Here is a 20,348-nt window from a genome sequence, read left to right as displayed (position 1 = left end):
ATAAAAATTATTTAAAAAAAACAAAAACAAAAAATAAACACTTAAATCTAATGCCATCTAAATAGTTAGAATAATAGTATCCGTAGCTATTTTAGAAATAACTTAATAAATATTGATGAGGTGATATATAAAAGAAATCAAACTAGAATCATCATAGACACACACAAATGTAAGGTGAAACAACAAAATACAAATTCTCAAATAAAAAATATATAGGAAAATACAAAAGGTGATTCTTCTCTTCAGGGACAAGCGATCCTGGCAGCGGAGCAATAATGACGTGGTCAACCTAGTATTGACACCGTGTCTATTTGGGGGGGTTTAAATAGCAATACAAGAGGTTCAAATTATAGGCCCCATATTTCTCTTAGTAAAGAAAACTGGGCCCAATAAACTTGAAAACCCTCGACGGTGAATGAGCAATCCCTATCTATATCTACTTATCGTCTAAGCTCAGTGATCAGAACCTACGCCGAGTGAAACCCCAAATACCAATCCAATCCTCTCCCAACTCACAAAGCCATGTCTCCAGGTCCCGTTGTCGACGCTTCCCCTGAGGTTGATGCAGAGCAACAACTTCCCTCCGTCGATGACGCCACTCAGAAGAAGATACCCCAACCACAGGTTCCTCCTCACTTATTACTACTGTTGTTTTAATTTCGATTGTGTTTAGGGTTTCTTGGGTTGGACTCGTTTCTGTTCATGTTTGATGTCTCATTTCCGTGAATGGTGTCAGGAGGACGATGCTCCCCTTGTCGAGGACTTGAAGGATGATGACAAAGACGACGACGATGAAGACGACGACGACGACGACGACGAAGATGACAAGGAAGACGATGCTCAAGGTCCTCTTCTCTTTCACTGCGTTTTCCTCTGTTTACCTCTTAGCCTGATAAAATCCTTATTTGGTCCTTTTTTATGTTTTTGTTAGTAAACCCTATGGTTCTAATCGATTATTTGGTTTCCGCGTGCTTGTGCATTTTTCTGGGGTTTGTGTGGAGTTCTGTATTTATCCGTGAGACCTAATTCATGTTGGAAGCATTATGACTCCTATTTGTGTTAAACAAATTGACATATAGATTGGATTTTATTCTTATTATCATACTGGAACGATCTTAACAAGGTCTCTAATCATAGAGAAATTTTAGCTGTTTGCTAGCAGTAACAGTTAATGTTCAACTTCTTCATCCCTTTGCTGTTATTTGTATGTATTTATTTGTTCATTGGCTGTTAGTCTTTGCTGATTGTTGTTGTTTTTGTTGAAGTAAAAACATTGTTTTCATGTGGGACTAGAGGCTTGGCAAAACCCTAAATTAGTTGTCACTTGATTGATTGGAATTTATATGTTGGGGTTTGAAAAGCATATCTGAGCTACATTCTATTGTTATTTGTCGCTAATGTCCAAACTTCTGGAATGTGAATGATTGGTAGCATAGTCACTAAATATTTATCTGAGAATTTTAACAAAGGTGACTTGGTCATAACGTGTGTTCCTTGCTAAAGAATGATGTTACATTAGCAAAAGAAGAAATTAGTAACATATTTGATTAGTTTGCATTAATTTTCACTGTAAATTATTAACTCAAGCATAACATTTTGGAGAATGTAAAATAGATGTTCAATCTTACTATATCCTAAGGTGGTCTCTGCTCTGAGTCCTAAAGATTGACCACTAGTTCTTTTTTATCCCCCCCTTCAGCTTCACATTTTATGAGTAGATGGTTGGATCTTTGTTTTATCTTTATTTACTATAGTTATCAACAGATCAACTAGGTGAGCACCTCATTGAATCTGCAGCACCTCAATTTGAAGAGGGATGACCCTTTTTGGAGATCTTCAGAGTACTGCTTCTGATCACTGAGCTCTTTCTTATACCAACATTATAATTTTTGTGATTCTTTTTCTTGATGTTGAACTGAACATCTTAACTATATTCAGCAACTACTGTTCTTTGCTTATGATTTTATAGGATGAATTGTTTCGATGAAAAAGAGACACACTTTATAGCTGTCACATAGTTTTGGAATAAAGGGTTTTACCAAGAGAAATTGATGTGTTTATGTACTGTTACTTTGCCCTCTGTTGCTGCAGCCATTTCTATGCTCTATTTGTTTGGCTTGTTATCTGTTGACCTTGTTCATAAATTCGTTTTATTTGACTTTGAGATTCAGGTGGTGCTGAGGGTTCAAAGCAGAGCAGAAGTGAGAAGAAGAGCCGAAAAGCAATGTTGAAGCTGGGACTGAAACCTGTTACTGGTGTTAGTAGGGTCACAATCAAGAGAACAAAAAATGTGAGTCATTATATATTATTGTTCTTTACTGTGATCTATCTGGAAGATGGATGGCTTCTAACCAAATTATTTTATGCATTAGATTCTTTTCTTCATCTCAAAACCCGATGTCTTCAAGAGTCCAAACTCTGAGACCTATGTCATATTTGGGGAGGCGAAAATAGAGGACTTGAGCTCTCAGTTGCAGACACAGGCTGCTCAACAGTTCAGGATGCCAGATATGGGATCTGTAACGGCAAAACAAGAAGATGCTGCAGCTGCAGCAGCGCAACCTGAAGAAGAGGAGGAGGTTGATGAAACTGGTGTCGAGCCCCATGACATTGATTTGGTGATGACACAGGCAGGAGTGTCAAGAAGCAAGGCTGTCAAGGCTCTCAAGACTCACAACGGGGACATTGTTGGAGCCATCATGGAACTCACTACTTAATTGGGGTTTATGTTCTATTTGTTTGTTTTTTGGGAATGATATTAGAACTAGTGCCGTTTCTATGTTAAACCGAATCAACATAACCGTTATATGTTTGGGATTTGGGTTTTACCCTTTACATCATAATTTTGTTGCGTTCTAAAAAAGTTCTGAATGATCATATTATTGTTTTAGTTTTTTTTAGTACTATTGGTTAGCATTTCTCACAGAAAAATAGGGTTTCTTTTTAAATAGTGTCAAGGGGAGAAATTTTAAATTACTCTATTGAATGCTTTTAATTAGTATTAGTATTTAGAAGAATCAGGAAGTTGAACAATCTATTTCATAATCCAATTCGTAGGTTTTTCAACTGAATTTACTGGGAAAGATTGGATTAACTATGCCTTCGCCCTCTTTTATTGTAGTTATAATGGCTTGAAATTGTAGTGAAAGCTGGTTTTTGTTCGATATTCCACTTGGTTATCCAATAATGTGACTGATTCTTTATTATCGGCACAATGATTTGTTACATAAATAAAAGGTGTTCCTAAGTTACACGGTAAACTATATTCAAAATCTTTTGGGGTTTAATAAAATATAAAGAAAATTATACTCAATATCTTAGGTTGATTAAAATTACCTCTGGTACTTATTTTTAACATTTTTTGGACTTTTTAATTAACTAAAAGTGATCGACAAAGATTATTAATTAGCAAAGTTGATAAACACTTTGTATGTGATAAAAAAAATATCCTTAGGCTTTTATCAGCATATTTTATGCTGCTAAAATGTGAAAAAAATATGCTGCTAAAATATTATTGAGTGTCAATAACATTTTTTTAAACATATTTTCTATTGTTAAATTTATTAAAGAATATAAGATTAGGAGTAAAACTCATTATGTAAAAGAGGGGATCCATACAAGGTTTAGATTTTTAATAAATTTTAGTTAATAACAGATAGTGTATTTAAAAGAGTGCATCTTGCAATACCCAAAAAAGTCCCAAGGAAATAATGGGCCTAGGAATCCAAAAACCCTCAAGACGAGGAGGGAACGAATGAATAGAAGAAAAGGAGACTCATCATCATCATCGTATCGTATCTGCAACAATTTCTAATTTCGGGCTTCACTGTTTAGTGTAACTCTCAAGCCATGTCTCCGGGTCCCGTTCTTGACGCCGGCGCCGACCAACAAATCCCCTACGTCGACGACGCATCCCTCAAGAAGAAACCTCACCCCCTGGTCCCCCCATTTCCTTTCGATTCCGTTTCTATTTTCCACTCTACTCTGTCTCTCATTCGCTTCCTCGATCTGTTTTTTCTCAGGAAGATGACGCTCCTATTGTCGAAGACGTCAAGGACGATGACAAAGACGAAACCGAAGACGAGGACGAGGACGACGATGACAAGGAAGATGACGCCCAAGGTCCTCCTCTGTTCCTTCCTTCTCGTATCGTTAATTTCATAATCACAATGTTTTCTGTTTTGTATTTCTTTTTTTTATGTATCACTGTTAATATTGATTAATGGATTTACATATATAGATTTACATCTGAGAAATGTTAACTATTTAGCCTTGTTGTAGAAAATGAACTTGATATGTTTACTCTATTTGGCTAATATTTCTGTGCTTATGATTCTTATATAATTTTGATATTTCTCTCAATGAGAAAAACGATGAGTTTACATGCACTGACAGTTTAAAAAATAACCAATATGAAATCATTGTTAACTAATACTATAATTTTTAAGCTACTTATTATAAAAGTTTACAAACTTAGTATACATGATAGTATTTCTCGTTGGTTTGTTGAGACTGTAAAATATCTTTACACTGTCAGTACATATGTTATTTATTCAAAAAGGGATTGTGCTATGCAGTTGTCTATTGATTTGTAGTGTTACGGGTGTTAGGGTTTTACCTGAAGAAAAATGCAATGTACATCTTTTAATTGTTCGTCTTCTATTGCAACACCATATCTGTTTATCTGTTTTCTTGGACTAAATGGATTTTAAGATGCAGGTGCTGCTGAGGGTGGGAAGCAGAGCAGAAGTGAGAAGAAGAGCCGAAAAGCAATGCTGAAGTTGGGACTGAAACCTGTTACTGGTGTTAGTAGGGTCACAATCAAGAGGACAAAGAATGTGAGTCATTGTTTATATTGTTATTGTTCTATCCGTGATCTATCTTGGAGGTTGATGGTTTTTAACCAAATTGTTTTATGCATTAGATTCTTTTTTTCATCTCAAAACCTGATGTCTTCAAGAGTCCAAATTCTGAGACCTATGTCATATTTGGGGAGGCAAAAATAGAGGACTTGAGCTCTCAGTTGCAGACGCAGGCTGCTCAACAGTTCAGGATGCCAGATGTGGAATCTGTACTGGCAAAACAAGATCAAGATGCTGCAGCTGCAGCAGCACAGCCTGAAGAAGAGGAGGAGGTTGATGAAACTGGTGTCGAGCCCCACGACATTGATTTGGTGATGACACAGGCAGGAGTATCAAGAAGCAAGGCTGTCAAGGCCCTCAAGACTCACAACGGGGACATTGTTGGTGCCATCATGGAGCTCACTACTTAGTTTCGGTTTATGTTCTATTTGTAGTTGTTGATTTTTGGGGATGATTTTGGAACTAGTGCCATCCTTATAATTTTGTGGTAGCCAAACCATATCTCTGGTCCTTATGGTTGTGTTTACCTTATAATTTTGTTGCTCTCTAAAATTTGTGGTACAATATGATGATCAATGATCATATTCTTTTGTTATTTTTACTTATAGTAGCCTTCTGTGAGCTCTATATCTTTGTGCGCTTAAGCTTTTAGCCCTGAAATTCGTTTGTTTGTTTGTTGTTTAATACGGCTAAAATTCATTTCTGTAAACTTTAGGCATATATGGTTGGTTTATTATATCCGTACCTGCAACACTAAAGGCTCATGTCCCAGGGCCTTTGGAAATGGGGGCCATCGAGCCATGAATTTTTGTAGTCTTGGGAGATATTGATGATTGGACTAAATTGAATTAATTTTAAAAATTGAAGATGATATTTGTTGCATTTACAAGTTTAAAACGAGAAAAAGACACTCAAAGTAATTATTTATAGATGTATTGACGAACCTAAACGTGAAATTTACTAATTTATCATTAGTCCTCCACGATGTCTAGCTTGGATAAATATACGCTGGTTGTTGATAGAGATGCATTGTGATTGGACGATCTTTGCAATATGCAAAAAGAAATTGATTTGGATAATGTGAGTAAATTCTTGTGGCACATGACAAGCTATCTATTTCAGGGCAAACAGAAAGAACTTTGATTCACCGACAGATGAATGTCAGTTACGTTAACACACACATACACACAAAAAAGAAGCAAAGTTACTTGCTCTGTAATCAAGCAGGAAAAGAAAAAAAAAACTCAGAAGAAACATGACTTAGAATTTGTAAATCTTCTTTGCTGCAGGCACTTGAGTCCTTCACCACTATTGCTAACTATTGACCACCCTGCAATTTGTTCTAATCTCTCCAGCATTACCTTTTAAGACAATGATTTGACCCATCTTCACCATTGCATCTGCAAATTGACTTGCCCATAAATAGGGATCCCTGGCATTTTGTTTCACCTGGCTGGCTGTTTCAGCATTAGTTAAGAGAGTTTGGTCAGATGTGAAGAGGCCTCGGTTTGCTAATATATCAACATAGTACCCCACATCAGCAATTCCAGGACTTGAAGGGTCCATTGGAACCACCAAGTTTTGGTTCGTGCTGCCTTGTGGACATTGCCGCTTCAGAAGTGCTGCATATGAGGGATCTAAACTTGGATCCTGGCTTGAAGTGGTACTGAAGTTGTATAATCTGCTGCTGAAAGCCGAGCAATGAGAGCGACCGATGGTGTGTGCTCCTGCATGCACAATGTACATGCCATTAGCAAATTTAAGCTACAAGCAAAACCATAAAGAAGAGTTATGTTGAAGCTCAATGTATACCTGAAAGGGTGACCATTTCATCTTGTGTTAATCCCTTTCTTGCAAAGAGTTGAGTGAGTTGGTTTACATTGAAAGTTGGAGGAGGTAACTCTGTTCTTGTATCTGAAGCTAGTGAGATTCTGCCATCTCTTCTTCCTGCTGGAACATCATAACCAAGCCCTCGAGCCTGTGTGAAGCAAGGAATAATACAAGGTCATTTTCTTGCTTTCAAAGATGTTTCTACTTTATAGAACAAAGTAGGCAAACTTACAAACTCCACACTGTCCCTTGCTGCAAATGCAACAATGTCAGCGCATGAAACAATTCCTGGGCATACTGCTTCTAGTTTAGCCTTGGCATTATCAATGACTTCATATCCTCGGAGACTTGGTTTATTTGCGGGAGAGTCTTTCTCTGCAGTGTTTAAGGGAGTGGAATCAAGAAGCACTGATGCATCACACCCCTAAATTTAACAAAGCGGTTAAAGTTTTACTACAGAAAACAGGTAATTACCAAATTTTACTACCAAGATTTAAGGGGAATGGATAAATAATAAATGACTTCATATAATGAGTTAATGACTTACTCTAATAAAGCAATCATGAAAATGCATTCTTACAAGCCCAGCTGCAATTCCAGGATTATTAGTAACACCTTTTCTGACTTCATCCTTCACAATGAACTCAGCCATGCTACATGAATAGCTGTAATACCCAACCTGCAGCTCAGAATGAGCATTTTGATTGAACAAATATAGGATAAAAAATGTAGTTATACATTTAAGCTTATTTGGCTTCATTTTCTCTGAAAGATTGTTTTGCATTTAAGTACGCTTATGACATAAGTATAGCCTATTTATACATGAAAGGCAATGATTAAGAGGGTTATTCTGCCCTTAGTGCCAAGTGATAAGGCAATAAGCTGGATTATTATTATGATTTGATCCTCAAGAATGCAAGTGATTGGGGAGCTATAAGAAAGGACAAGTAGAACAAGTTATATCGCGCTATTATTGTAGTGGTCCAATAAGAATAAACGTCCACCAACATTTTTTTCATCCAATATTCTTCTACAAACATAGTTATGTATTAAGTATATATATATAAATATGATTAACTTGTCTCCTGAATAATTAAAAATAAATGAATATAATTTTATATAATTATCAATACATGATTAATATTAATCATTTATGAGGCAAAATTTACTACTCCCTCGGTTCTCAATTACAACACACAGTGGCGGACCTAGGTTCATTTGAGGGGGTGCACTTGCACCCCCTCATTTTTTAAAATTTATCAAATTTATAAATAAAATTTTATATTTTTGTATTTTATTTTATTTATATTTATATAATTAAACTTCTTAATTTTATTTTTTATAATTTACACTCACTAATTTAGGGTCTTGGATCCGTCACTGACAACACATTTATAACTAATTCACATATATTAAAGAAGTTAATTAATTTAGTTAATAACATTAAATTGTGATATTTTTTTAAAAATTACTCTTAAAATTATTGTGACTCACTTTTTCTACTTAATTATTTTTTAATTAAATAAATAATATACGGAGACAATAATAGTAATGGAGTTTTAAGTTTTAAAAATAAACTCTTGAGTTCTCAAATATTCATAAAAAAGATAATTCATAACAATTATTATTTATGGATTAAAATAATTAAGGATATTTTGATAAAATAATAATCAATGAAAAAGTTAGAAAATAATAATATAAAAAGAAACAGATAAATTTCAAAATAATTTTTTATATTTAGGGACGGATGGAACATTATTAGACATTTTAATAAGCTCATGACATTGATCACCTGTGAGACAAAGTTAATCTAGACATTTTAATAACCTCACAGAAATATTAATCACACATTAATAGTTATATATAATCACGTTTTTTTACTCTTAATCATTTATGAGGCAAAAATAACCATATTTATTTATATATGTAGTTTTTTTTTAAGATTATTTATATATTAATGCATGCAGTTAATCATGTGTGACAGTCAATAACTGTTTGACACTATTAATTACTTGAAAATTAACTGTACGACACTATAAATAATTGTATATAATTACCTTAATTTACTTTCAATCACTTTGTTAAACCGGATTAATTATATTTATACAAGTAATTAATCGCGTCTGCTAGATGAAAACGGAACGATTATCAATAGTGCTCTTATGATAGTATGCCACTTTTCAAGATTTCACCTTAAATCGATTTTAGTTGACTTGAGTGCACGAAAATCCAAATTAGTTGTTACTGGAAAGTTTAAAAGTTGAATACATTAGTAAATATGATAGCCAAAAAAAAAAAATTGTGTTGGATAATGTACATGCTAGGTCTACGAGTTAGTTGTTGCAACAACTTTTACATTCCTGGAAAGAAGGCATGGATTAGGAAAAATGATTTTCAGACTTAGCATTTAATATCCAAGACAAATCGATAAAGTCACATTTTAAGACTAGTTATATGTTCTAAACCATTATTTCTCATGAATTGATGTATTCCAATGGGATTAGGTGTAGCTTTGATCGTGACTGAATGGTGATCTAAATGGAAACCTAAACCGTAAAGGACTTTAGTTGTTAAGTCAGATGCTTTTCTTTATTCAATTGCTCTACTTAATTTAGACTTATGGGAATCTTAAACATATACTAAATTCCACGAGGCTAGGTAGCAAATATATGTGAATAATGTTAATGGCGTATCTTTTTGAATCTTGACTGCCCTCAAGGTTTTTTTTTTCTTTTCTTTGAGACTCTATAGAGTTTAAGCATCCCTTCTTAGAACATTTTTTCCCTTTTACACATACATAGAGCTAAGTTCAATTATTTTACATTTGCGAGAATAATGTTGTAAAATGAAATACATTTAGATTGAAAATGTGACTATTGACAACCGGCAGAACTGTTAAAACTTAAAAGCATTCAATTTGCTACCAATATTTTAGAAAATGTTTGCCGAAATTCTTTAAAAAAAAATTTGGTCCGTTTTAAAACCAAACTAAAGTACTCCGGTTCAGTTTTAAAACCAACAAAAACTAGGAGTAGATGAAGGCAATGGGGGTAGAACACTGAGATAATAAAGATAAAGACAGCCACAACAAAAACAAATGAAGAAATCAAGAAATAGAGGTAATCAGAAATGATGAAGAATGTAACTTGTAAGCCGTTAAAATCATTCTTATGTGGTAAATCCATTAAAATCATTCTGATACCGTGAAAGACTGACGCTAATAACTTTGGTCAAACTATAAACTATAGACTAATCCATTAAAAATAACCAATAATTTTCACCAATTTTATGGTGATGCTAAATGCCTTCAAATACCTAAAACAATACTAAATGTTGCAACAGAAACACAATACCTAAAGCATACACATTTGTTGAACCAAAACACAAACATTTTGTTGTACCACAAATATATAGCATCAAAATTCTTTAGGGACAAAAACAAAGGCTCCCGATAGCACAAGAAAGGAGTACTTGGAAGTAGCAAGTTAAATTTCATAAATTCAGGCGCAGTTTTAGCAAATAAACAGCAATCGAGTAAAGTGGCCTTTGAAAATAAAAAACAAACAAATCAAGACTCCAAAGCTCGATTAATTTGGAAGACTAAATGGTCTGTTCTTTGGCAATTTAACAACTTATTTTTTCTTTCACTTGCACTTATTTATCAACATGTGCAAGTGAGCAAGCACACATTAGATAAAAATAAAGTCTGACATTGTTATATACAAACAAAGACTGATAAAGACCAAATTCTGCAATATGAATGTCTGATTAAAGATAATAACCCTAACCCATAAACATTTATTCAGTCATATACTCAAAACATAAACATTTATTGAACCATATAAAATAACTCTTATAGGTTTCAAAACCGGCCTACAAGCTTTTCTCCACATGTTCCCAATCTGATGCAAAGCCATCGGAGTAGTAAGTAGGAGGCTGAAACTCACAGGTTCCACTAGGCTGAGTTTCTTGATTGTCCTCCGAATCCAGATGAAACTCTTTTGGGATTGACTTGTCCACGGCAGTGTAGGAATTGAGATGCACCACAGCAGGATTTACATGGACGTCCAAACTTTTACCCTCAGATACATATGTTGAATTTGTTGTGTCATCCATTTCTTTGCCAGCAGATCCATCTCCATCTAATTGCTTCCCTTCTGAAGTAGAACTTGAACCTTCAATCCGGGATTTAAGAATATGAAACCTAGCCAGAACAGATGTCTCATAATCAGTACAGTTTTTTTCAGGAATAGGAGAATCTTGGGATAAACTAACTTGGTTTTGATTATCCCTCCCTCTAGGTGATGACTTGTCTGCTATGTCTAATGGTTCCTCCAGATTATCAATGGATGACTGGTCAACCCGGGCTTTGAGAACTTGGTATCTGGCCATAACAGAAGACTCATCATTTCTTTCAGCCTCATCGTCTGAGCAGGGAACAAAATAATTATTGATGAAGCTATCCAGGTTTTGACCACCTTTTCCTTCAGGTGTCATTGCATTAGGCTTGTTCATATCAGTGGAAATATTCAAGCAAGATAGTTCCTCCAGATTGGTTGCATCCAAGACACGAAATTTAAGGGCAGCAGAAGAATCAGGGTTTGGATGATGCACTTTAGTTGCAAAACTCTGACTCTGGCTCAAAGACGGAACAACCTCAGATTTAGATTGCTTCTCCATCTCTACAACATCATACAAGATATTAGCTTAAAAATAAATCAATTTTCCAGGTTATTTATCCAGGACATTTATAACAATGGATCATATTGAGATAAAGAAAAAATGTCAACCTTTTTCCTGGTATGAATGTTTATCCATTTCAATCTTTATTTGATTATAGCGAGCCTTGTAATAGACGGAACAAAGTGCAGCTTCAGCCTCAAGCCACAGGTTCTTATATAATACAGTCTGAGGCTCTGCTCCTTCATCATCATCATGGAAATTCTCACTAAGAATCCTCTTTAGATCCTATAATTCAAAAAGTATGAGTATGCCAACAATAATTAAATATTTCCTTTCTGCTGTAATTTACCTCCTTTATAATTGAAAACATGTATTAGTAAACAGAGAGAAATAACACTGCCTGGATTACCTTAGTCATGTTACAAGCCTTTGTCATTTCTGTCTTGGTTAATTGTGGCCTCTTGAAACTTGCATTCTGAGAATATATTCAGAGAACTTACATAAGTAATGCAGGACTAATAATTCGTTCAACATATAAACATACACAAAATTCCACCTTCAATATCATGGAATGAAAAAAACCAAGAAGCCCCTCTTTTTCCTTCAACAAAATGGATCTATACATGCTATAAATTAGGGAACTATTTCATGCAGCTTCTATAGCTATGTATATCTCTTTTCCATCATTACATTTTATGCAATATAAATGTGTTAATCTGTGTTACCTGTGGCAGGGTCTTTACATAAGGATATCAAAGTAAGATCCACAAAACAAACAAATATATTTAAAAACTGAACTAGAAACCAACATAATTCATAATCTATATTCAGAGGACAGCACCTATGACATAGTGAAAACCAATTCTATCCTCTTCCGAAACCCAGCAAGCTTAGCAGTTAGCATTGTATCAAAATAATTCTTCTCTTCTTTTTGCTAATGATTCTCCAAATTTCATTATTTTAAATAACAGGTAAAGCACTCTTTGACCTACATTACTACAATCCATTATTATCCCAAACTCATCACAAGAAAGCCGCATTAAAATCATTGTAACCACAAGTACATTCTCATATAGCTTAATCACCAAAATTTATGGTATCCTCTCCTAGTTTTCAAATGTCAACTCAACATCAATGCTCAACACTTGAGAGGACTTTAAGCTATATATTCACTGATTGCTTGATTTGATTTGATGCAAAGGTTATTGTCACATAGAGGAAAAGTTAATTTACTAGAGGTGGCTACATTAGTTTGGAAAACTTTTGTTTTTTATGCTACATGTGTGAAAGCATGAATTACAATTGTTGTTAGATTTTTATCATCAAACAATGAGGCAATATATATATAAGTTTTTATGTCTACTCATAAGTAATAAAAAATGTGTTTCCAATACACTAGAGAGCTAGGTTTTGTTATTGAATATAAGAAATAAGAATATACCTGGTGAAACTCACGTGATTCTCGAGCACTCTTAGAAGTTTCTGGCTGATTGAAAAAACATTCTTGTGCAGGGGCAATTTGTTCAGCATTCTTTAAAGCACATGTATTAAGATTACTGATCACGTTTTTAAGGATATTACAATCTCGCTCTTTCAATTCACAGGCATCATTTAAGCAATGATAAAGAAGCAATTCTGATAAATTTTGCAATGTATCAAGCAGCATTTGGACATTTAATTTTTCAGTTGATACTTTCCTAGCTGAATTTTCAGGTGTAGTAGTTGTATCTACTACTGAAGAAGGTGAAGGCGGGACATGTTCAGCAGAGCAAGATGAACTATATTCCGAGCAATTATTCACATTGCATCCAGAATCTACATCACCTGTACATACTAAAGCTTGCTGTTTCTGAAAAATAATAAATTCCTTTAAGTCTACATGTTGAAGCCCCATCTGAGAAGATCCAGATGCACAGTCAGTTGGCTTGGCTGGTGGCACAGTATTTTCCTTCATTTTGGTAATATCCAGATAATGAAGTCCAAAACCACAGCTAGGCTTAGATTGAAAAGGACCATCATTCACAGCACTACCTGACTTGAAATATTCAGGTGCAAACTTTGTTACCAAAAATTTCCTTGGAGAACCTGCTGAACTTCTTTCCTGATTGACAATTTTGGTATGCGTTTGATAGCCATTTGAATTTTCACCTGATTTTTTCATATTGTTTTCTGTATCAAGCAGAATATTCTGAGGCTCCTGAATGATAGAACCAAAGCTGATTTCCTTTTTGTGTACATATTCTTGAGGCAGAGCTGCAGAAGGTTCAAAATGAGAAAAGCGAGCAGCAGAAGCTCCCTTCCAGCAAGGTGAGTCTTCAGCCGGATTGCATTGGTCAACACCCTCAAAAGATTTCTGAACAAAATTGGCACCCTCAGTAGCATTAGGTCTCAATCTTAAATTATCCACATTTGCATGACTTCCTCTAAATATATAATCAACAACATTCATCGAAACATTCTTGTCTGAAATCATTGCTTTGTTTGATGAGGAAGGCTCATTTCTTCCTAGATGCATATGGATAGGACCTGAATCAAAGAACCCAGCAGTTCCAGGACTAGGCATGTGAGAAGCCTCCTTTGTATTATAGAAATCATTGTGCCCAACATGTTCATCTGCTATAATATCCTCAATATTCAAATCTGTAACCAACCCTGTTCTAGGCATTGAAGAAACAGTATCAACTCTTGAAGGTTTATCACCATGCCTTGAGTGTTTGTCATATGAACCAATGTTCAACGAGTGATTGTTCCCTGAATCAGAAACTACTTTCAAAGGGGCCTCTTGATGAGTTTCTAGAGACATTGAAGGGGATCGCATAACAGATGTACCAGAAAATTCAACTGGCATGGGTTTGATAGTTCCCCACCAGTTAGATGTATCATGTATATGATTTGCACTTGCAGGCATATTGTAGTTTTCCCAATCAATAATTTGTGGAACCTCACAATTAGCAGAGTCCTTCACATCTTGATTCCCTGCATTAAATAATAATAATAATAATAATAAACGCTTAATTTAAACATAAAAGATGAAAAGTTTATTTCCCACATAGCTCCATCCAATTACAATATTTATTTTCTTACTTTAATTGTTCTGAAACTCAACTAGAAACAAAGAAGAGAGCATTGATCTAAAGGCATAAAATTTATATGAGATGAGTTAATTCAAAATACATAAGAGTAATACTCTCAACAGCCCAGATTTTGTCCATATTTTATTATGTTATATAGTATCAACACTATAAACGTAATACGATGAGACAGACATTATAAACAAATTAAAAAAACGCCAAAACAAGACAAGGGAAACAAAACAAGACAAAACAAAACACACCTTGGTTCCTCTTTTGTTCACCAACCGAACCAGCCACATTTGTTTCCTTTGAGGAGAGACTTCTCCCAACTTCGATCAGTTTCTCTTTACTGCGGCTATTGAACTCCGGAAACTGGTCCCAGGAAACACCACCTTGACCAGAAAACCCTAATTCGGGTGACTTATTAGCTACCCTAAGCGAAGGCCAACCCGAAGAGGGAGCCTCAGAAGACCAATGATAAGGCGCCGCCGAATTAGAAGAGTGATCGTGAATTGCAGAAGACGCATAGTAGGGTTGGGCTTCAACAAGGCTTGACCTTGCGGGATAAGAAGGCAAACCCAGATGAGGGAATTGCGCACTGGAATCCAATTGTCTAACGGGGCTCGAAAAGAAATCGTACCCGTAGGGCTGAAAGTGAATTGGGGGCACAGTTTCTGCGGATTCGGCTGAATCCATGAACTGAGACGAAGCCTCACTGGAAGTGTAGGGATTCACACTAAACGGCGCCGCAAAAGCTGATAAATTTGAAGCCGGCGAAGAGTAATAGGGCCAATCGTGATATCCTCCCACACCCTTCATCGCTCGCTTGCAGATTACGCTGCGATGAACGAACGATCAGTCAAACTGGTGCGGACCCACCAGAATTCGGAGTGGTTTTTGATGAAAACGAGAGCAAGTTTGGAACTTTGGGTAGAAAATTTGACAGATTTATTGATTTTGTAACAGCAATTGCAAAAGAAGTTGCGAAAATGAAATCGAAATGATAACAAATAACAAACATAAAGGAAGAAGAGATGGCGAGAAAGAAGGGGGTGCAACTACAACGCAAATGGTAAGTAGTATCTTGTCAAATATTGCGATTCGGAATTTCAGTCCAAACACAACAGCACGTAGAGAGATCTCTGCATTCAATTTTTATTTATAAGAAAATTACCGAATAAATCTATTACAGAATTAAATAAGGAAATACGTATTTACTGTATTATTGATTGAATTCAAATACATTATTATAATCATATTTTTTTAAAATTAAAAGATAAAATTGCTTTTTATGTGATAGAAGATTTTCTTTAAAATCTATTTATTAGTAGAACATAAAGTTTGTTTGAATTGACAAAGATAATGTATTTATTATTGATCATTAATCCGTTCCTGCGGTAAGTTTGTTAAATATTTGTTGAAATATTTAAGATGTAAGATATCTGATCAAATGTTTAAGATTTTTTTTTTAATTTGGTTTAATTTTTATTTTAGCAACAACGATTTGAGTAAAAAAAAATTGACCTTTAATATAAACAATAACAAAATAATCGTCAAAACTAACAAGATATTTGAAAGACTTGTTAAATTAATATTTAAATAACAACAAATTGTTGATTCATATGATATTATATCATATGATATTAGGTATAGCTTATTTAAGAAAAATCTTAAATTTAATTTTTATGATAAAAAAATATGATTGTGATTGATTAGATTTTTTTGACGAAAATTAATTAATATTTTATATCAATTTTACAGGGATAATTTTTTTTTTAATTTAGGCTATTAGAATGAGAGTAGATAAAATGTGAAATATTTTTATTTTAATAAAATCAAAATGTTTGTTAAAATATTTAAGATGTAAGATATGTAACAACTATTTGAGTAAAAAAAAATTGACCTTTAATATAAACAATAATAAAATAATCGTCAAAACTAATAAGATATTTGAAAGACCCGTCAAATTAATATTTGAATAACAACAAATTATTGATTCATATGATATTATACCATATGATATTAGTAGGTAAAGCTTATTTAAGAAAAGTCTTAAGTTTAACTTTTATGATAAAAAAATATGATTGTGATTGATTATATTTTTTTTTGACGAAAATTAATTAATATTTTATATCAATTTTATAGGGACAATTTTTTTTTAATTTAGGCTATTAGAATGAGAGTAGATAAAATGTGAAATATTTTTATTTTAATAAAATCAATTTTTTTGGGCACATTTTAGACATTATTATTGTTGTGCTTTATCACGGTGGAATGGTGGATGATCATGGTTCTAGTGGCAATGACATCTCCACCACAATACACTTGTACATTCCAAACTAAAAAAAGGAAATAACTAACTATGCTCCAAATTAAAGAAAGGAAATAATAACTAGTTAACATTATTAAAGTGTCAAATTTAAATGAAATTAAACTTGATTTTCTTAAATAAGATATTAAATTTGAGTATTATCAATAAAAATAATATAGTTGGAAGGAAGATCCACTAAATGTGGACAATCAAGTTTTTTTTAAAAATAGAGTAGTTATCAATTAAATTGATAATACTCACAAAAATGTCATGATGACAAAATAAAACTAGTTAGTATCACTCTTTAACCAGTTGGGCTTTTGAATCTTTCCTTTGGACTCTTTTCAGGGTAAGGCCTCCCTTTATGATTGTTGAAGTGGACCAAGAGGCCAACTATCAAGAAGTTTAAATGAAGAGTGAAAAGTCTAGAATGAAATTATTCCCATTTCCTAAACCAGCATATGCCTGAATCAGACCAAAATGCTTGCCTACGATAATTTTTGGCTGCTTTTATACTGAATTTAACACCATGCATGATTCCAAATGCATTTTTCCCTCAAAACCACCTTCCATCGTAATATTTTTCACCTTGTATACCAAAAGATTTTAACATGACATGAGATAAACAATAATAGCAACAAAAAATTATTATGACTAAGAAAAATCATAGAATGACCCCAATTATATATATGCATCACGTATCTTGGTTAACTACAATAACTTACTTATTTTAACAATGCAATGGTGACGAGCCTTAGTAGCTTGAGTAACAATTAATTAATCAAATTTTATTAAGATTTGTTAAGTGGCTATGTGGGGAATTTGCAACAAATATGATGTGCTAGCAAGTGTAAGTATAGCAATAGAAAAGGTGTTTGTTTTTGTAACCAAGACAATCATTTCCTAGAATTCACCGTTTTTCATAGCAAAGCGCTTTTCAGCTTTAACTATGGCTCGGTTATAAGTTTGAAAGCATGGGATTAGAAACTTTCCTTACCTCTCTTGCATAGAATTGCTTTTTTCGACCATTTGGGCTTATTTGTCCTTTGCATTATACATTCCCTTTTACATTATGTACTGAAATTTTGGTGGTTTCTTCATTGAATCTAATCTCTAAATATGAAGATGCTTGATATGGGCCTTTAAAAAGATCTACCCCTTGGATTGTTGGTTCCTGTTTCCAATTATGACCATTATGATCACAGTAAATTCTGCATCACTGATCCATTGAAATCCAAGTATTTCTAACACGATAAGGCACCCAATTATCATTTGAAACTCAATTTAGTTCGGACAAACCTATGTGTTGGCAAACAACAGCTAGCCAAATCACATGGCATATTTCCGAAACAGGCAAATTAATATATTCAATGCATGCATCTACCAAATTAAAATATTTTCTTTTGATAAGATAATTGATACAAAAATGCATGATTTAACATACCCCTCATGTAAGGGGTTGAATGGGAGAAATTCAATACTAAAAATAATGAAAGTAACCAGAATTAATCTCTCTCACACACACCTCATTAAGGCTGCAAGTTGTTCAAAGGGAGTTCTATTGTTGAACGCATACCACATGACAAAGTCCTACATGATAAGTTGATAGCAGATTCATTTTCACCACGATGATGGCCACCATTTACCTGCGATTAAGTGAACCCACCACATAAACATAGCATGTGAATCCATTTCTTTCTTTTGATACCATATATTTTATACCAAGATTGAGGTAATCATCTCATAAAAATTTGTTAATTATGACATGCCTAATCCCCACAGAAAATGCTAGATTTCAAACCTTTTTGGGCCCAACCGCTTACGCTTTATTATATATGTCATATCAATTCCCCACCCCATAATTCAAAACCCTCTTGGCAAAAAGTCCACTTGTATTAACTACTAAACCCATAAAAAGAGAATGAACTTTGCTTCTAGGACCCTGAAGACACTCCTCTATGTAAAGTTCTTCACTTACAAAAAAATATGATAATGGTAGTGAGCATGATGGAGATCTTGGGAGAGTACACGGCGGTGCTGACAAGAGTAACAGAGAACCTCCTTCCAAGGCGTAGCACACGATTAATTGGTGGTCTCAGGAACCTTTTTGCTTCCACAACTTTTTCTCCAGAATCAGCTTCTTTTTTGGTCTACTTTTGATAAGTACGTGTAACTGTACTATATGTAAGACATATATTTGCAAAAACATGATTCTGTGAGGAGTGATGAAAATTGTAAGGAAAGGCTTTCCTTCTGTCAAAATATGAAATGAACGAGGATGCAAAGCTACAAAGTTCACACGGGCTACAAGTACCCACGGGTGCACAAGCAGAAAGGATAAAAGAGTAAATTATTGAGAATGCCAACTCGGCAGGATTAATAACAAACTCTCCATCCAGAATTATTCATTTTCTGTTTTTTGCTTTTCTGTTTTGCATTTTCTTCTTATATAAATAACAGGCACCAGCCTGATGTAATTTTCATGGATTGAAGTCAATGCACAATTTTGCACATTACCTCCTTCCTTGCTTTTATTTCTTAACACCTTCCAAGGGGGGCGTGTTAGATGTTTCAGCATTTGATATGTTATTATATGAGACCAGTCTCTTAGTTCTTTGGTTAATCTATTTTTCATTTAATTAGACCTCACGCTTTCTTAGATTGTATTTTAATTACTAGTTGACGTATTCCGGTAAAAAAAAATGAAAAAAAGGTTTTTTTAGTAACATTGTTTTTCATTTTTTAGAAAAAAAATTATTCCCTTTAATTTTATTTGTCTTTTTAAAAGTATAAGACAATAATTATTATTTTATAAATTATATTTTTTTCCACCTAATTTTAATTGTTTTACGTATACACACATTCATATGAAAATAAAGATAAAAGAATAATAGATGACAGAAAATTAACCCATAAAATAGATAAAGGATATGATAGAAAATAAAATAAAATAAAATTTATAATAAAAATATTAATATTAATTATATGTACTAATTATTCTTGTGCCACTACACAGTACTTATAAAAAAATGAGTATAGAATATGGACAAAATAAAGTACTTATCAACCAGGGAATGCATGTTGTAAAAAAAAAAATGAAGGGATTGGAATTCATAATTGTTGCAAATGTTAGTTTATTGTTTATTTACCATATAAAGCTAGGTCATTTATATTTTATTAAAAGTTTCATTATTTGAATATAAAAAATCAACATTAATTATGACATCATATATAATTATTTTAGTCATCTATTATTTTTACATACTCCCATCTTAATTAAGTTATATATATATATATATATATATATATATATATATATATATATATATTAATTTTAATAATAAATTTTGCATAAAAACTTGCGTCATGATTAGTGAAATTAATTTTGCTCCCAAAACATGATTAGGAAAAAAACTTATTAAAAGTAGTCATTTAGAATTTTTGGCAAAAGATTATTTTTTATTAAGAAAATTGATAGATTTTTTGCATCAATAATAATTTGATGATAGAAAAATAAGCATCCAAGGATAAACTGAATCTTAGATCACGTTTAAAGAAACTTTTCTTTTTTATTCTTAACTCAGTTAG

The 20,348-nt window shown here is 33.4% G+C and overlaps 4 protein-coding genes across 5 annotated transcripts; 2 read left to right on the top strand and 2 right to left on the bottom strand.

Annotated features, from left to right (window-relative positions):
* The first annotated feature begins 419 nt into the window (after nucleotides 1-419).
* LOC114410219 (nascent polypeptide-associated complex subunit alpha-like protein 2) lies at nucleotides 420-2,900 on the top strand. Of its 2 annotated transcripts, none has more exons than XM_028374062.1 (4): nucleotides 420-624; nucleotides 737-845; nucleotides 2,172-2,290; nucleotides 2,373-2,900. In XM_028374062.1, the coding sequence occupies exons 1-4, from the start codon at nucleotides 523-525 to the stop codon at nucleotides 2,715-2,717; spliced, it is 675 nt and encodes a 224-aa protein (XP_028229863.1). In that variant the 5' UTR covers nucleotides 420-522; the 3' UTR covers nucleotides 2,718-2,900. The 2 variants fall into 2 exon arrangements, with proteins under 2 accessions (XP_028229863.1, XP_028229864.1); XM_028374063.1 differs by having other exon boundaries at nucleotides 442-618; nucleotides 734-845.
* A 793-nt stretch (nucleotides 2,901-3,693) lies between these two features.
* Nucleotides 3,694-5,469, top strand: LOC114410218 (nascent polypeptide-associated complex subunit alpha-like protein 2). Its single transcript, XM_028374061.1, has 4 exons — nucleotides 3,694-3,939; nucleotides 4,023-4,122; nucleotides 4,720-4,838; nucleotides 4,925-5,469. Exons 1-4 carry the CDS (start codon nucleotides 3,850-3,852, stop codon nucleotides 5,270-5,272), a joined length of 657 nt encoding a protein of 218 aa, XP_028229862.1. The 5' UTR covers nucleotides 3,694-3,849; the 3' UTR covers nucleotides 5,273-5,469.
* A 447-nt stretch (nucleotides 5,470-5,916) lies between these two features.
* LOC114410216 (peroxidase 5-like) lies at nucleotides 5,917-7,570 on the bottom strand. The gene is made up of 4 exons (XM_028374060.1): nucleotides 7,240-7,570; nucleotides 6,925-7,116; nucleotides 6,675-6,840; nucleotides 5,917-6,589 (listed from the first exon to the last, which is right to left on the bottom strand). Exons 1-4 carry the CDS (start codon nucleotides 7,474-7,476, stop codon nucleotides 6,177-6,179), a joined length of 1,008 nt encoding a protein of 335 aa, XP_028229861.1. The 5' UTR covers nucleotides 7,477-7,570; the 3' UTR covers nucleotides 5,917-6,176.
* A 2,713-nt stretch (nucleotides 7,571-10,283) lies between these two features.
* On the bottom strand, nucleotides 10,284-15,588 carry LOC114410215. The gene is made up of 5 exons (XM_028374059.1): nucleotides 14,710-15,588; nucleotides 12,817-14,351; nucleotides 11,785-11,850; nucleotides 11,483-11,660; nucleotides 10,284-11,374 (listed from the first exon to the last, which is right to left on the bottom strand). Exons 1-5 carry the CDS (start codon nucleotides 15,266-15,268, stop codon nucleotides 10,566-10,568), a joined length of 3,147 nt encoding a protein of 1,048 aa, XP_028229860.1. The 5' UTR covers nucleotides 15,269-15,588; the 3' UTR covers nucleotides 10,284-10,565.
* Between the last annotated feature and the right edge of the window lie 4,760 nt (nucleotides 15,589-20,348).

The sequence above is a fragment of the Glycine soja genome, chromosome 4, assembly GCF_004193775.1.
Source record: "Glycine soja cultivar W05 chromosome 4, ASM419377v2, whole genome shotgun sequence".
Lineage (NCBI taxonomy): Eukaryota > Viridiplantae > Streptophyta > Magnoliopsida > Fabales > Fabaceae > Glycine > Glycine soja.
This window is presented reverse-complemented; position numbering and strand designations above follow the sequence as displayed.

Bases quoted from the DNA above. Each gene is read 5' to 3' on its own strand.
- LOC114410218 (XM_028374061.1), top strand. From the start codon at position 3,850: ATGTCTCCGGGTCCCGTTCTTGACGCCGGCGCCGACCAACAAATCCCC. The intron at 4,123-4,719 runs GTCCTCCTCTGT...TTTAAGATGCAG, and splicing joins CAAGGAAGATGACGCCCAAG to GTGCTGCTGAGGGTGGGAAG. The intron at 4,839-4,924 runs GTGAGTCATTGT...TTTATGCATTAG, and splicing joins CAATCAAGAGGACAAAGAAT to ATTCTTTTTTTCATCTCAAA.
- LOC114410216 (XM_028374060.1), bottom strand. From the start codon at position 7,476: ATGCAAAACAATCTTTCAGAGAAAATGAAGCCAAATAAGCTTAAATGT. The intron at 6,841-6,924 runs GTAAGTTTGCCT...TGCTTCACACAG, and splicing joins CAAGGGACAGTGTGGAGTTT to GCTCGAGGGCTTGGTTATGA. The intron at 6,590-6,674 runs GTATACATTGAG...TTGTGCATGCAG, and splicing joins TGAAATGGTCACCCTTTCAG to GAGCACACACCATCGGTCGC.
- LOC114410215 (XM_028374059.1), bottom strand. From the start codon at position 15,268: ATGAAGGGTGTGGGAGGATATCACGATTGGCCCTATTACTCTTCGCCG. The intron at 14,352-14,709 runs GTGTGTTTTGTT...TATTTAATGCAG, and splicing joins TGAACAAAAGAGGAACCAAG to GGAATCAAGATGTGAAGGAC. The intron at 11,661-11,784 runs GTAATCCAGGCA...TTTGAATTATAG, and splicing joins AGGCTTGTAACATGACTAAG to GATCTAAAGAGGATTCTTAG.
- LOC114410219 (XM_028374062.1), top strand. From the start codon at position 523: ATGTCTCCAGGTCCCGTTGTCGACGCTTCCCCTGAGGTTGATGCAGAG. The intron at 625-736 runs GTTCCTCCTCAC...GAATGGTGTCAG, and splicing joins AGAAGATACCCCAACCACAG to GAGGACGATGCTCCCCTTGT. The intron at 2,291-2,372 runs GTGAGTCATTAT...TTTATGCATTAG, and splicing joins CAATCAAGAGAACAAAAAAT to ATTCTTTTCTTCATCTCAAA.